General features: G+C 44.9%; 2 protein-coding genes across 3 annotated transcripts in view; one reads left to right on the forward strand and one right to left on the reverse strand.

The window, feature by feature from the left end:
• The window catches only part of JAM3 (junctional adhesion molecule 3), a 77,107-nt gene extending 70,820 nt beyond the window's left edge, over positions 1-6,287 (forward strand). The window contains exons 9-10 of the mRNA XM_060268585.1: positions 564-618; positions 1,837-6,287. Coding sequence (XP_060124568.1) covers positions 564-618; positions 1,837-1,872 — 91 coding nt within the window. The 3' untranslated portion in view covers positions 1,873-6,287. The remainder of the gene's footprint in view (positions 1-563; positions 619-1,836) is intronic.
• A 4,155-nt stretch (positions 6,288-10,442) lies between these two features.
• Positions 10,443-13,452, reverse strand: part of NCAPD3 (non-SMC condensin II complex subunit D3) — a 48,005-nt gene continuing 44,995 nt past the window's right edge. For both annotated transcript variants that reach the window (XM_060268381.1, XM_060268382.1), the window contains 3 exons: positions 12,826-12,900; positions 12,645-12,705; positions 10,443-11,495 (listed from right to left, as the gene is read on the reverse strand). In XM_060268381.1, the coding sequence (XP_060124364.1) occupies positions 11,393-11,495; positions 12,645-12,705; positions 12,826-12,900 (239 nt within the window). In that variant the 3' untranslated portion in view covers positions 10,443-11,392. The remainder of the gene's footprint in view (positions 11,496-12,644; positions 12,706-12,825; positions 12,901-13,452) is intronic.

A 13,452-nucleotide genomic window follows, 5' to 3' on the forward strand; every position in this document is an offset into this window, starting at 1 on the left:
CTGCTGAGAGTGGAGTACAAATGAGCCCACTGTGCAGAGCACACAGCTCACCAGGGCTGTTCTTGGGTCAGGGAGCATTCCCCCACCCAAGTTTTTTCTCCTAGCCAAATGCCAAACTGCCAAACCACCAAGTTCTGCCTGAAAGGTGGGTTAGTGCCCACATCTTTCATTTTCCTTCCTGTCCCTCCCAACTTCACTCCTGTCAGCACTTTGTCTTGACTTCTCTTTGGACTCCTTCAGTGTTGCTCCAAATGGGCATTCTCAGAATTCATGTCTGCTCATTTCAGCGCAGTGGAAAGAAATTTCGATTTGCCATCATGGGAAAACCTTTTTGGACTTCCTGGCTTGTGAGAGTACAAGCTGCAGCTACAGAGGACGGTGCTTCCTTTCTGAGCTCCAAACCAGCCTTTGCATTTTACCCTGTGGTTTTGTTTACATCGGTAAAATCATGTGTGAGAGAGCGCACACACAGTCCTCCCAGCAGCAGATGCTTGAAAACCAGTGATATAACTTAAGAGCCTTCTTTCTGCACCGCGAGTAAATTGTGTATTCCTCATTTCCAGCTACAAGACTCCAGCGAAGCCAGATGGCGTGAACTACATCCGCACAGATGAAGAGGTAGGAAGTTCCCTCGGGGCTCAAAGTCAATAGATACATTTGAAATAGGTTAGATCTCAGGGCGATGCATTCACTGCAGTGTTTGAGATGAGCCAGGGGAGGCAGCTCCAAAAGGTGGATACATATATTTAAAGGGTACCCTCCCACATAATGCTCATTTAATAATTAGGGGAGAGTTCTAGGGCTATGTGCCCTCTGGATAAACAAATTCTATGTTTCCATGAATTCAACTGCTGGACTGGGGAAAGATAGATTCTGTGATCTGTATGAATTAAGAAAAAATGGGCCTGATTTGCATATTTGTTTCTTATTTATAAATTATGTGTTTCACTGCCCCCCTGCCCACTTTTGCATGAAGTTTTCAGCCTTTGCGAGTAGTGGGTGAGAGGACGCAATGAGCTGCTTTCCTCAAGAGTACTGTAGATTAAATAATTATATCCTGAGTAATTTTGTTTGCACAAGGTGTACAGGTTCATTGCACACAACTTTGGGCCTTTAAGTGCAGAGTAGATGTGAATCCGGGCTTTTATTTAGCTTCATGAGGCAGAACAAAGCACCTTGAAAGTTAAATGGAGGAAGCCCGGTCTCTGCCCCAAGCAGCTTGCAATCTAAATTTCAACACTAGGGAAGCCGACAAAAGAAAGGGAGGAATGAGTGAAGCGAGGCAAGTAAGGGAGGAATGTGAGCGAGTGCCATTAACAAGCACCCTTACTGCCCATGTGCGGCTTGATCTGGTTGCCACTTTCCCATCCTGTCTGACCTTCTCAGGCAGGTGAGAGAAACAAAATATCTACCCTGCAGCAGAAACACACAGGTGACTGCTTTACGGAGCCCTGGAGTCATTCAGAACCACAAGCTAAAGGGTGAGCTGCAGCTTCCTTGGTGTGACTCCACCTACAGGAAGAGGCCAGGGAAGTCTCAGGAGATTGTGCTGGTTGGAGCACTACATGTGGTAGGTGTGAGTGGGAGGCTGAGGAAGAGGAAGAACAGAGTGCTGCTTTCTTGACTCCATCGCCTCCATTCTGAAGCCACAGGACTGATGTAGCCAGAACCCCTCATAAGTCTTAAGTGTAGGATAAAAAAATGGCCTATAATGACTCCGTTCCATAGAATGACTGCTTTAATTTAGGCTGGGGCAAGCAGTTGCAGGAGGTGTACCCTATAGAACTTCTATACCCCCCCCACCACCTGAAAACCTTTCTTGTTTCTCCATTCCAGGGTGACTTCAGGCACAAGTCCTCATTCGTGATATGAAACGGCAGAAGAAATCTGGATTTTGCCCATCAGCAAGAATGGAATGTGGATAGAACCTCCTTCTGGAACTCTTTATGAAAGAGCAGCTAACAAACGGCGTGTGCATGGATGCGATTTAGAGGAAACCGAACAAATCATCCATGCGTGCGCACACACACACACACGCGTGTGCATACCTGGTTTTTATTTTTTGGCCAAAGTCGAGCAATGATTTCCTTTTCTTTTAAAAAATAACCAAACCAATCTCTTCTTCCCTGGAAAGTGCCATGTAGATCAGCACAGTCCAGACCCTGTGGACAAGGAGAGGACCTATTTGACCTTTGGCAGGAGAAAAAACAATTCCCTAAAAGTATCTGTGGGACCACATTCCTCCATCATTCATGCCACTGGAGGCTGTGGAGCTGCCTCCTGCCAGCGTTTTACAGACTGCCAGGCTACCAGCACTTAAAAGGGGAAATCTTAGAAATGGGCTTACACTACTTCCTTTTCCATTTCTTCTCTCTCTCTCTCTCCTTTTTAATTCACAGAAGTGTTAACAATGGCAGTAGAATGAAATTATGCCTAGAGAGATCAGAAAGGCCCTACTGGCTAGCTAAGCATCTGGTGACCTGATGCTTTGAGTTGGGTTCCTGCGCTCTCGCAGCAGCTGTGTGTGAAAAGCACAGAAGCAATGTGTGCTTTCGTTTTCCTAAAGCTCAAATAATGGAAACAGCAGGCACTTCCAGAGCCCCCCCAGAAACTACGTTGCTGCCAGCCAATCACTGTAATTCTTGCCAACGGTGTCCACTTACTAAACATGCACACAAGGCACCAATCAACACATGGAGATGCCAGGAATTCCAGGATGGTGTCATAGGATGCAGTTCCCATGACAACACACACTGCACAAATAGGATGCCATGAATGGGCTACTGCACCTTCTTCCATCAAAGCATCCTAGGGCTTAGGAGGCTACCATAGTCTTTATTGATGTCTTTTGTGCACCATGCCCTTTCACAAAAGTACTCTAGGCGTGGCACCCTCTCACGAGTCTAGATATATGCAAGCCACATTCCTTGCTGAGGCTTATATGCTCTTGACACTCTGCTGTGATTTTCTTCTGAGTCAGTTGCAATCCTCCATTGTGTCTAGGAACAGGCAGTGAGGAAGTAAGTGGGACAGCCATTCCCTTCTCCCTGTTGAGTGTTCGTTTAGGTATGACAAGGTATTTCGTTGTCGTAACTTTATGCTGGCGGAGAAGGCAGATTAAGAGGGTGGGATTTGGTCTAAACTAGCCATTCCTCTGATCCTACACCATCTCTGGCTCACGCCTCCCCGCCTTGTAGTTGTCATGCCATCACCACACTTCACTATAACAGCTTAATTTGGGCTTAGGTGGTGGACGTCAGATTGTAGTTCTGGCAGTGAACCTCTGTACCAGCAATGACAGAACTAAGTGAATGATTCTCACATTGAAAAATAGCATGCCTTCAGGAAGGTTAGGCGAAAATCCTTCTTGCTGGCATTCTAGATTTCTCTGTGCAGGGTGTCCCCCCCCCCCCGTATGGTGGAACATCTAGTCACGTGAGCCACCCCTACCTGTATTAGGAAGTGGTACGGCGCACACATAGGTGAACCACCTTGCCTTTGAGTTATCCAGGTGTTAAGGGTTTTCTTGGTGATGCTGCCTTCAGCCAGCCAGTGTAACTTGTGGATTCAATTATCATGTTGTTAGAAAGGCTGGGATTTGGAGGGTGGGGTTGGCAAAAAAAATAATTGTGTGAATCTGCTTTATCTGCATGGGAGGCTTCTTTGGTCATTCCATCTTTTTTATTATTCGGTAGGCTGATCAGATAGTGCATGGTCAGCTCAGCCTTGTCAGTTTCCAGTGCCACAAGTTGGTTGTCTCATCCTGCTCCTCCACCACCCCCACCCCTGGTTTGGCGTCTCCAAATTGAGGTTTTGCCCACAGCGAAATTCCCAAGAAATCCACCGAAAGCAGGATAGAGTGGGACAGAGAACCTTTGCCGAATTTCCCATTCAATGTCCCTGCAATGTTTCAGCCGTTTTCAGGCCAGCATGAGAACATTTCTTCCTTGTTTTACATCACCTAATCCCGCTAATCCGCATTGAGCAATCTTGCCTGTTGTGCACCCCTTTCCATGCCAATCAAAGCATACAGGTGCTTCACTGGACAGGTAAGCACAAAAGCCAAACCTCCTTCCGTGCAGCAGGGCTGAAATTCCAACATGGCACCAAGACTGAGGGCAAAGCTTTTCTACTGTTCCTCCTTTTGTAGATTCTGCATTCTAATTTTTTTGCAAAGATATATTTTGATTACTTAAAAAAAGTGATTAATGTTTCTATTTAAGATGTAAATAGGTTGGTAGGCCAAACAGTGTTTAAGTAATAATGTAGCTTTTTTTTAAAGGATTCTTAAGTTTTCTTTAATGACAGGTGGGAGATCCTGTGCTGATTCAAACCATATCAGTATTGTTATCAAAGAGCACAGAAAACTGTAGAAGTCAAGGAAAGCGGGCAGCTTGTTCTCTTCCTGTTTCCCTTTATTTGGGGTTGGGGGTGGTTGGGGAATAAGACATAATGTAGTCTGCAGGAAGAATTGCTTTTCTCTATCAGTATTTCTGCTCTTCCTGCAGCAACAAAATGGACCAGGATGGAAAAAAACTGTACAATTAGTTGCAGGAAGGGAAGTGTTTTATCAGATGGCAGCCTTCTGATGTGTCACACTGAACGGACAGGTTTGTGGTACAACGTGGCGTTAGAAGGAAAAGCCCCAAATGTGGGCAAGACTTTTGGCACACCCAGGGCAGCTCTAACCCTTTGGCTGTTCCCTTTGAATCCTGGACACTTGTAAAAACAAAAGAAGAGGAAGAGTTGCCAAATGAACCTGTTAAGTTTTAAGAAGGCAAAAGCCGCCTCCCTCTTAATCTCATGTGATTCAGTTTCAACTCAAAAATACTTGGGTCACAAATTAGAAAAGGAGGTTGATTGAGAAAGTACACAGGTCCCCCCCCCTTTTTAGTAGTAATGATGGGGGCTGCCAACGCATGTAGCTATAAACTGATAATTCCATTTCTTGCCATGTTTTATTCCGCAGTCTGGGAGGGTGTTGGGGGCCAGTCATTGTGCTGCAAGAACAATTTCCTGCTGTGGGGTGGGGATGGGGAAGAGGGGCAAGCGTGTGTTTCTTCTTCTTTTTTTTAAAAAAAGCATAGCGTACTTTTGCAGCAATGGTGTTTTTCAACTACCAATTTTATGGTCTTAACTTTGGATGCAGACAGTATTTTATATTTTTATTGCATTTTTTTATTTTTGGATTGTTTTGTGTTTCATTTGTTCATGGTCTATATTAATCTGCCTTGGAATATCCAAAACGGCGAGTGGATTTTTCTTTTCTTTTCTCTTGGTATGTGTGTGTGTGTGTTTAAAGAGAGTTTGGAGATGTCATTGATGTGTTTCATTTCTTTGCAGGAGCCCAGATCCCAGATCCCTACCCTCTTTTCAAGCTAAGGTGGCAACAATAAAGGGGAAGCTGTAACAGGGCATTTCACTGCCGCTATCTTGTTTTGATTTAACCATGGCTACCTCTAAGAGGCATTCAACCAAAGCATAATTTTCTTCCACTGCCGAAATGCTTCCCCCCTCTAAACCTCAGTGATAGAATAGGGTTGCCTTCAGAATCAAAACAGCTCTCCTTTCCACTTTCGTTTGTTCATTGTGCTGCTTGGCAGAGAGCAGAGCAAAGGCTTGCAGTATTATAATTTATTAGAATGAATCGAAATGAAGGGCTAGCACCACCCATCCTTGAGACATATCTGCACAATGCAAGCCCATCTGGGATTCGCAGTCATGATTTGCAGGCTGGGGAAATGGTAGTTCTGCAAGAGGCATAAGGTATTAGCACAGGGATGGGGAGCCAGTAGGGTCTTCCTGATGCTGTTGGATTCTAGCTCCTTTTAGCTCCAGCCAACATGGCAAAGTCAGGGATGATGGGATTTGGAGTCCCAACAGCATCTGGAGGGCTACAGTTTCTCTCCAGCCCCAAGCAGAAATATAGTCCATCCCCTTTGCAAAGCTGCCACTGTAGGATATTGGGTAGCTGGAGCCTAGGTATAAGGGGAACATGGAGGTTTGGTTCTCAGTAGGCTTGGGAGCAGGGAGAGGACTCTGTTAAACCAAGCTGGGGGATTCAGTGTGTGCTGTCAGGGCACCTGGCTAAGGCTGAATTGATCTTGGGTTCAGTTCTTTTAGCACTGCCACTTTGCACACAAAGTTGCAGAATTTTGGATGGCGCAGTTTTAAGAATGCAGTTGGAGAAACCATTTTCGAATGGTCCTCTGTGGCTTAAAAAAAAAAAACAAGCCACCACCACTACAGATAATGAAGTCTCACCCAAGGAGGAAAACAATGCAGTTGGGTATACGCAGTGAACTTTCCACTTAGAAAAGTGTTTTCCCCCTTTTAAATAAATGAATGAATGAATTTTTCACTTATATTCTGAAATGCTACTGTCCATCCTACCACCTCTCAGGACCATACTGTCCCATTCTGAGTGGGTGACTATGCAGCCCCATATCATGTAAAAGGAGGGGATAGAGTGGGGGAGCATACCACTTCAACCTGCAGGTGGTGAGGGGATCCTTTTTTGAATGCTCTACTCCACACCGATCATGCAATAAATTAGCACTTCAGGAAGAAACGGTTCATATGATCATTTCCTCAAGGTGCTTCCTTTATAAGCATGCACTGTGTTTTAGATGAAAGACCATTTAAAAATGTGACCCTGCTAGCTGCAGTCTAAGGTGGCACAAGCCTGCCTTTTTACCACCATAATCTGCTCTTATACAGGAGAGATGGCTGTGGTTGTTGCCTTGAATGCAGTGTTCTTCCAAAAGGTGAAAAGGGAGAAAGACCTAGATAGGAGGGACCGATTATTCATCTCCTTTTTATTTATACCATGGGAGTTTCTTAGGCTGAAGTCGTATCAGTTGATCCAGTTTTGTCACATAGATGGGTGCTTGAAAGGCTGTTGCCTCATTTTACTTGGATACTCCACCCCCAAAGAAGAACATGACTATTCTGGGTTCAGAAATGTACCAGTGGCATCTCTTCCCAGGTCAGGGGTGTCCTCCCTTGAAATTCATTGTAAATATTTGACAAGTTTGTACTAATGTGTTGCATTTAACTTTGCCAAGAATGTTTTACATAAATATCAAAAAAAGGTGTGTGGAGCAGTCTTTTGTTGTGGTTTGGGAAGTGAGGTCGGTTGAGTTCTCTGCAAATAAAGGGCGGTGGGCACATGAAGGTGCTTTTGGAGAGGTGGGAGATGGTTGCTGCTGAACCCACCCAGGGGTTGTGTGAACTTGTTCAGCAGGTTCCTGTGTAGAATTAAATATTACCTAGCATTTGGGTGAAATCTGTATGAGACAGATGTTAGAGGAATCTCACTAGGTCACTGAAACCAACTTAGCACAGCAACTCTCCCAGAAGGACAACTGACCTTTCTTTGTGACAATGTTCCCTTGGGGAGGAGGCTAACTTCACTGGACTGCAGCAATGATGGATTGCTTGTACGTATGAAGTCAGCACCACAGACACAGCTTTGGGCAGACAGCCTGAGAGCTGCTTGGCTGCAAAGACGGGGTTACATGATGAAACACAGGGTTATATGTACTGTCGCTGTTTAAAACCTCAGCTCCATATGTCTTCTGTGGGTAGGACAGGGGTAAACAAATGCTTTAAATAAACAAATGGACATTTAAAAAAAAGATGCCAGAAAGCACACCAGAGTTGAATTAGCATTTGTGTGTTCTAGGGCTTGTCTGCATGGAACAATCTGCAGTCCATACAGATGTGAGTCAGATTTTTTTAAAAAATGGTTTGTGGCCCATAGGCTTGAAAATGTGCAGGCAGCAACTAGCAGCAGTCCCTTTTACAACCAGATCCGGAATTTCCCTTCTGTTGGAGTATTGACTTTGCTGGCTGAAAGGAGCATACACACCCTCAATGCCAGAACCTCTCCCTGGAGCAGCCAGACCATTTAATTATCTGTTCTAGGACCTTTCCTGGTATTGCTCTCAAGCTCTCAAGTAGTTACCTGGGTCTTAATTTTTCCCATTCTTCAAGATGGGGACATTTGCTCACCTCCAGTCTGTAGGACCCTCACCTGTTCTCCCAAGAATTCTCAAAAATTATAGACAGAGGCTCTGAGATTACACCCACATGCTACTTTAGTTCCATTTGGTGCAGCTCATCAGGTCCTGGAGATTTGAATTCATTTAAAGTAGGTAGGTATTCCCATTGGAAGTGAGAGCTGGACCCTAAGGAAGCCTGATCGCCAAAGAATTGATGCCTTTGAATTATGGTGCTGGAGGAGACTCTTGAGAGTTCCATGGACTGCAAGAAGATCAAACTGATCCATTCTGAAGGAAATCAGCCCTGAGTGCTCACTGGAAGGACAGATCGTGAAGCTGAGGCTCCAATACTTTGGCCACCTCATGAGAAGAGAAGACTCCCTGGGAAAGATGGAGGGCACAAGGAGAAGGGGACGGCAGAGGACGAGATGGTTGGACAGTGTTCTCGAAGCTACGAACATGAGTCTGACCAAACTGCGGGAGGCAGTGGAAGACAGGAGTGCCTGGCGTGCTATGGTCCATGGGGTCACGAAGAGTCGGACACAACTAAACAACAACAAGGTGTTCCCATAAACCTCTTTTTCTATCTTGGGCTACAGCTCCCTCCTTGCATCATTTATTTTGTTATCACCAGGTTGAGCACTGCTTTCCTTTTGGGTGAAGACAGAGGCTAATTAGGTGTTAAGCAGTTCCGCCTTCTCTCTATCACCCAATAGCATTTCTCTATCTTCTCTATGCAGAGGACCTACCCCTTGCTTGTTCTTCCTCTTGCTTTGAACATAGCTGAACAATTCTTTATTATTAGCTTTGGCCTGCCAGGCCTTCTCCCTGCAACTGTTAGCTACTTTTGCATATTCTTCCTTTGTGATTTCCCCTTTCTTCCATTTCTGATACATAAATTAGCCTCTTAAGCCAGTGGTTCCCAACAGGTGGTCCGGGGACCCCCAGGGGTCCGCGAGCTATGCCAGAGGGGTCCGCAAGATGCTATTAGAATAAAAAATATATTAAATATATTTTGTATGATAACAGATTTTTTGTTTTGGCCGCTTCCTGCATGAGCAGAGTCTAGCGCAAAACTAGAATTAGATAGAGGCAGTAGTTCTGCTGTATGCCGTTAGGTGGCGCTTTACAAACACTACTGTTTTGCAAAGAGGCAGTGCACGCATTCTACTAACGCTCACCTCCCCAAGATGCTTTGCGCGCGTCGGCTTCATTTGTGCGCTACTGCGCAGATACCCTGCTTTCTCCATTCCCCTCCCTGGCGCGCGCTGCCTCTTTGCAAAACAGTCGTGTTTGTAAACAAAGCGTTGTTTTTCGCGGAAGCTACAGTTCGCGTAGCTAAAAATGGACCGTTGGTTAAAAAGTGGTTCGTTAAAACGACAAAGGCCTACAGATGAAGAGGAAGATAATGCATTTGATGTTCAAGCAAGTAAGTCAGTGACTCTCGAACCGATTTGTCAGTGTCCATTGAACCTAAATCGTCGGCGTCCCTTGAACCTAACCCTTCCAAGATCAGTGTTAAGCTTACTGGAAAAATTAGATTAGGAATTAGGAATTAGATTTAGGATTAGGAATTAATGGGGGTCCTTGTCACAATAGCGGCTTGATGAGGGGTCCTCGAGAAAATTTTGTTGGGAACCCCTGTCTTAAGCAATTATGGAATCTAGCTGCTAGCACAACAGAAGGCTGAGGCAAAGCTGTAGCAACAGGTGGAATGGAAGGCAGAGAAGCTCCTCCCACACCAAGCATGAAGTCATTAGCCTAATCCTACATATAAAGCAAGGCAGGGGGCACAATGCACAACTGGTAGCCTCCACTACTGAAGGAGCATTTCTGATGCTGGATGGGTGGTTAGTTTAATTTCTCTGTATTGATAGTGCTTTTCCCTAATTCACAGAAGATCCAAAATAATTCCAGAATAAACTGCAAAAGTTGCACAAAACTACACAGGTTAAATAATCCAGTTCTCCCTAAGCAGACAACTCCAAACAATTTCATACAGGCCAGTTTTTACCAATAGGTCCTTTATGCCAGCTTTCTTGAGCAGCTGACTGGCCCCCTATGAGTTAGAGCCAATGCTGAACTAGACTAACCATTAGTCTAACCTTAAAAGACCCTTTTATTCTTAGAAAGTCATGCAGTCAACCCATCTGGGAATTTAAACATAGTACCGCACTTTTACATTTGACCCTCATAACAGCCATGTTTTCAGACCCCTCTTTTATAATATTCTTAGAACTATTTCTAAGTAAAATGGTCATAACTTTGAGAGTCTCTTGATCAAGATCGTCTTCAGATATTACACTATTTACCTATGAAGGAAACAAAAGTATTAGAGAAGGCAGCAAGCGAAAGGCTCAGACAAGTTACACACACACACAAACACACAGCAGATAGGGTTTCAATCAAATCAAATACTTGAACATGTAAGCTTAGCTCTTATTTATTGTGCATACAATCATAACCAGCCTAAGTTAAGAACCTGGCTGGAAACCAAGAAATAATCTATTAAGATAAGAACAGGAAGGTTGTGTATACATAAAGTTATTCACATGCTGCGATTATTTGAATAAAGCTCTCTTACCAAGTTTCTTCTCCGGGAATGGCTTTGGCACAATTCTTCAAAGCCCTATAGGTCAAATTTGGAAATGAAGAGGCACCTAGTTTTGCTCAGATGCCAGAAGGCCTACCCTGGTCCTTTCTCTTTGCACCATTGCCCCTCCCTTTGCTGGCTAGGGCTCCTTGTTCTAAACAGAGGACATCACAGATTCTCCTGATGTCTTGATATTCGGACTTTCAAGAGGGCAGAAGGAACTCAGCGGGGAAGGAGTGCCCATGTATGGAAACTTCCTGTGGCTCTTTGGCTTTTTCGTGGGGTCTGTGGAGGGGAAGGATTCCATGATAATGGATGTCCAACTGCAGCATGGCGCTCTTCACACGCATTCTTTCCATGGAAATAATTGCAAGGCTTTTCCCTACGGTAGATGATCTGATCTGGACTAAACGCTGGTATTACTCAAAAGGCGCATGTCCAGAAAGTAAAATGAGATAAAAGCTGTGAAGGTAAATGTTTGAAGAAAGATTTTTTTGTGAGACAAGTACATGTTGGTTCTTTGGCAGGAGCAAAACAAGATGTGCAGCCCCACCAACCTGGATTCAACTGCCTCAATGACTTACTTAAATTATTCCAGTACATGTATATAGAAGCTCAAGTATATACAGAGTGTGCCCCAACCAGTGCAGTGATGAATTACTAATATTAACAGTATCAAAATAGACATTTATCATACAGCAATTACAAAAGCAAGCCATGATCTTCAAATAGTCTCTTCAAGCCATTGCAGAGGGGACGTAAAACATGATTATGCTTCTTTACAAGCTGGGGCTTACAGCCGGGGAGTCTTGCGGCTGGACCACCTCGGCCCTTTACTTGAAGGGTTGCTTCCCCTCACTGGAGAGTTTATCTTCCACGGCTGAGGCTGCGGCAACCTACAAGTTGAGATGGAAAATAGTTCTGAAAAATAGGTTAAGCAAACTAGTGTTTAGAGCAGGGATGGGGAATCTGGCCCGCTGCATGTCATCAGACTCCCGCTCCCATTAACGCCAGCCTACATGGACAGAGGGTGATGGGAGCTGTAGTTTAATTAACATCTCAAAGAACACAGGCTATCCGTTCCAGGCTTAGTCATTCTGCACTGTAACAAGCAACACCAAGTTTAGCGTGTGGCCAAAATCTGCACAAAACGGGGGTCTTGCCAAACAATGGGGAATCTGCTTTTCTTTAAAGAGGAAAGCAAGGATTGCATCCATTGTTGGTCCTACCCAGAGCAGACCAATTGAAATGAATGGGCATGACAAGTGCTATTTTTCTTGAAAATTGCTTGAATGCTGCTCATGTAAACAAAATCCCTACTCGCTGAAAACTAGAATGAGAGAGAGAGAAGGCTGGCCTAGAATACTTCTTCCTAACTTACTATTTGACGGATACCACCTGGAGAGGGTTTTGCTCTGAAAGATGGCACATAATAGTTACTTATTTCCAAGACTTTTGTGTACAGAGCTATTTTTAAAAAGAAAGAGAGTTATGGGAAGCACTCTGACATCTGTCCCCCAACTGCAGTTCACAGTGATAATTTTCCATCAGCAAGCTTTGAAACAAAGGTCATTTGGGTGGCTTTCCGATGAACAGCACGTTAACGTCTTCTCTATTCAATAACCCTTTGCTGGCTGCACCACAAGACACACTGCTTCGCTGCCATTTTGCAAATAGGGCAGTTACCGCTGGCTTTAACAGTTATCCTTTCTGCCAGGGAGAAACAGCACTGGTGCCTGGAAATGAATTCTGTCTGTGATCTCCATTGCATGGAGTGCAAGTGCTGATTGGAGTGCAGAACTAGAAGTGTGTGTGTGTGTGGGGGGGGACCAGGATCGAATCCCCGCTCTCATGCAAAGTTCAGTGGGCGACCTTGGGCCTGTTGCACTCACTCTATAAAACGGCAGGGGAGTGTGTGTGAACTACGTATGCCACCCTGAGCTTTATGGAGGAAGAGTGGGACAAAAACATGCAGAACTACTGTTTGCCACAAGCTGATTTTGGGATTGCAGAGCTGCCTCAGCCAAGGCATCTATTATACTTACGGCGAATCTGGTGAAGGCAAGCAAATAATCTGACTTGATGGGTCCTGGGTCCCTTGATCTCCTGCAAGTGGAACGACAGAAATATTAATATGCCTTGGGTTTTTTTTCTCTCTCTCTCTTTCTTTCTGTCTGTCTTTCGTTTCTTTCTATCTAACCACAATAACGCACAGCAGCAACTTACCTGCAGTTGAAGCTGGCGTTTGGGTCTGATGGATATAACTGACTCCTGCCCCAAAGGTCACGTTGTCAATAGACTCTGGGGGGGGAAAAAACACCACAAAGTTTACCACAAGCTCACCTGGACAGTTTAAGAATTGAAAGGAGTGTTGTGAGGCGGGGGAGTGGCCAATACTAAACCCCTCCCTAGCAGCCAGACCTCCTCAGATTGCTGTAACAAAAATGGGGGAATCAACCAGGTATGCAAACACCTAATTGCTCAGGGTAAGGGAAGGAAACTGTTTGAAATATGGAAAATTCACCTCTTCTCCTTTAACTTCCATTTTTCAGCCTCCTGATATGCCATTCATGGTTTCATGGAGATTTATGTGGGTAAGCAGGCTAATAAAATGTTTGGGTAAGGTTGGATGGCGGCTAGCAGATTGAGGTTGAATCCTGACAAGACAGAAGTACTGTTTGTCGGGGACAGGAGGCGGGCAGGTGTGGAGGACTCCCTGGTCCTGAATGGGGTAACTGTGCCCCTGAAGGACCAGGTGCGCAGCCTGGGAGTCATTTTGGACTCACAGCTGTCCATGGAGGCACAGGTTAATTCTGGTACGCAGGCTGAGACCCTACCTGCCTGCGGACTGTC

Source organism: Zootoca vivipara, chromosome 15 (genome assembly GCF_963506605.1).
Source record: "Zootoca vivipara chromosome 15, rZooViv1.1, whole genome shotgun sequence".
Taxonomy (NCBI): Eukaryota; Metazoa; Chordata; class Lepidosauria; order Squamata; family Lacertidae; genus Zootoca; species Zootoca vivipara.